General features: G+C 38.7%; 1 protein-coding gene across 1 annotated transcript; it reads left to right on the plus strand.

Moving 5' to 3' along the window:
• Positions 1–222: 222 nt before the first annotated feature.
• On the plus strand, positions 223–1,193 carry LOC112998349 (LRR receptor-like serine/threonine-protein kinase GSO1). The gene is made up of 2 exons (XM_026124302.1): positions 223–814; positions 910–1,193. Exons 1-2 carry the CDS (start codon positions 223–225, stop codon positions 1,191–1,193), a joined length of 876 nt encoding a protein of 291 aa, XP_025980087.1.
• Positions 1,194–1,551: the final 358 nt, after the last annotated feature.

The following is a 1,551-nucleotide window of genomic DNA, read 5'->3' on the forward strand; positions in this document are numbered from 1 at the left end:
AGGTTTGAGTACTTTGGGTATTTGCAATGAATCTGTCTAAGGTAGAGAGTAGGAATGGTCTTTAAGGGCAAGGAGATATAATAATCAAGGGGAAATATACGAAACAATCAAGAGGAACTAGTAAAAATATTAACAACATACCCAATGAACCAAGTAAGAATCTTTTTTATTTTATTTTTTGAAGTAAAAGACCTTTTCAAAGATTATTTGAGAGTTCAGTCTATGACAAAGAACTCCTACCTGGTAAAACATAGAGCTATGTTCAAATTGTCTGGTTCAAGAATATCAAGTTCTATTTCAGCTGAGTTGGGTAACTTCACTTCTCTTCAAACACTTGATTTGTCTTCAAATTCTCTTTCTGGCTTCATCCCTTCAGAACTGGGTCAGCTTCAAAATCTAAGAATATTGCAACTATACTCAAATGATCTCTCTGGGAACATTCCTTCAAAGATAGGTGACTTGAGGAAGTTGCAAGTTCTTAGAATAGGAGACAACATGCTGACAGGTGAAATTCCACCTAGTGTTGCCAATATGAGTGAATTGAAAGTGTTGGCTCTAGGCTACTACCACTTAAATGGAAGCATACCCTTTGGAATTGGTAAATTGAAGCATCTAATATCTCTTGATGTACAAATGAACAACATTAATGGCCACATACCTGAAGAGATTGAAGGCTATGAAGAGCTCCAAAACTTTGCAACATCAAACAACATGCTTGACGGAGACTTACCTTCCTCTATGGGATCTCTTAAATCTTTGAAAATTCTGGATTTGGCCAATAACAGTTTATCTGGATCAATCCCTACAGCTTTAAGTCATCTTCCTAACTTGACATACCTGAATTTGGTTGAAAACAAACTACATGGAGAAATTCCTTCTGAGCTTAATAGTTTGATAATGCTCTGACAGGTAGCATTCCAAGTAACTTCTGCCTTAGAGGTTCAAAGCGTCAACAACTTTTCTTGGCTAGAAACATGCTCTTTGGCAAGTTTCCCTTAGAGCTACTCAACTTCTCCTCAATCCAACAACTGGACTTTTCTGATAGCAGCTTTGAAGGAAAACTTCCTTCTATCTTGGACAAACTGCAGAACCTCACAGATCTTGTGCTCAACAACAACAGCTTTGTTGGACAACCACGTAACATTGGAATTGTGAGCTTAACACCAATTACAATGTTGACAGCTAGATTGTGAAGTTCACTAGCTAGATAGATAGCTAGATTGTAAACCTAGGTAGCTAGTGACAAGACACAACTTGCATGCATGTCCCAAGTGTCACAACCTACCCTTTTGCGGGCGAGCTAGGCGAGGCTCACGGGTGCGTCTTCCAAAGGAGGAAAATGCGCGGAGTCGCCACCAACGTTTACTTGTGGAAAACGTCGGAAAAACCGAAGGAAACCGGTCATGAAGAATATTCCAGATTCGGGAGTTGTATTTACGTTTGAGGAAGGTATTAGCACCTCTCACGTTTGTCCCAAAAGACAACAGCCTTAAATTAGAATCGTGTGAAATTGTGTATCTAAACTTTTATTTCTTTTTTTATTTTGAGGTC

The sequence above is a fragment of the Glycine max genome, chromosome 11 (assembly GCF_000004515.6).
Source record: "Glycine max cultivar Williams 82 chromosome 11, Glycine_max_v4.0, whole genome shotgun sequence".
Taxonomy (NCBI): domain Eukaryota; kingdom Viridiplantae; phylum Streptophyta; class Magnoliopsida; order Fabales; family Fabaceae; genus Glycine; species Glycine max.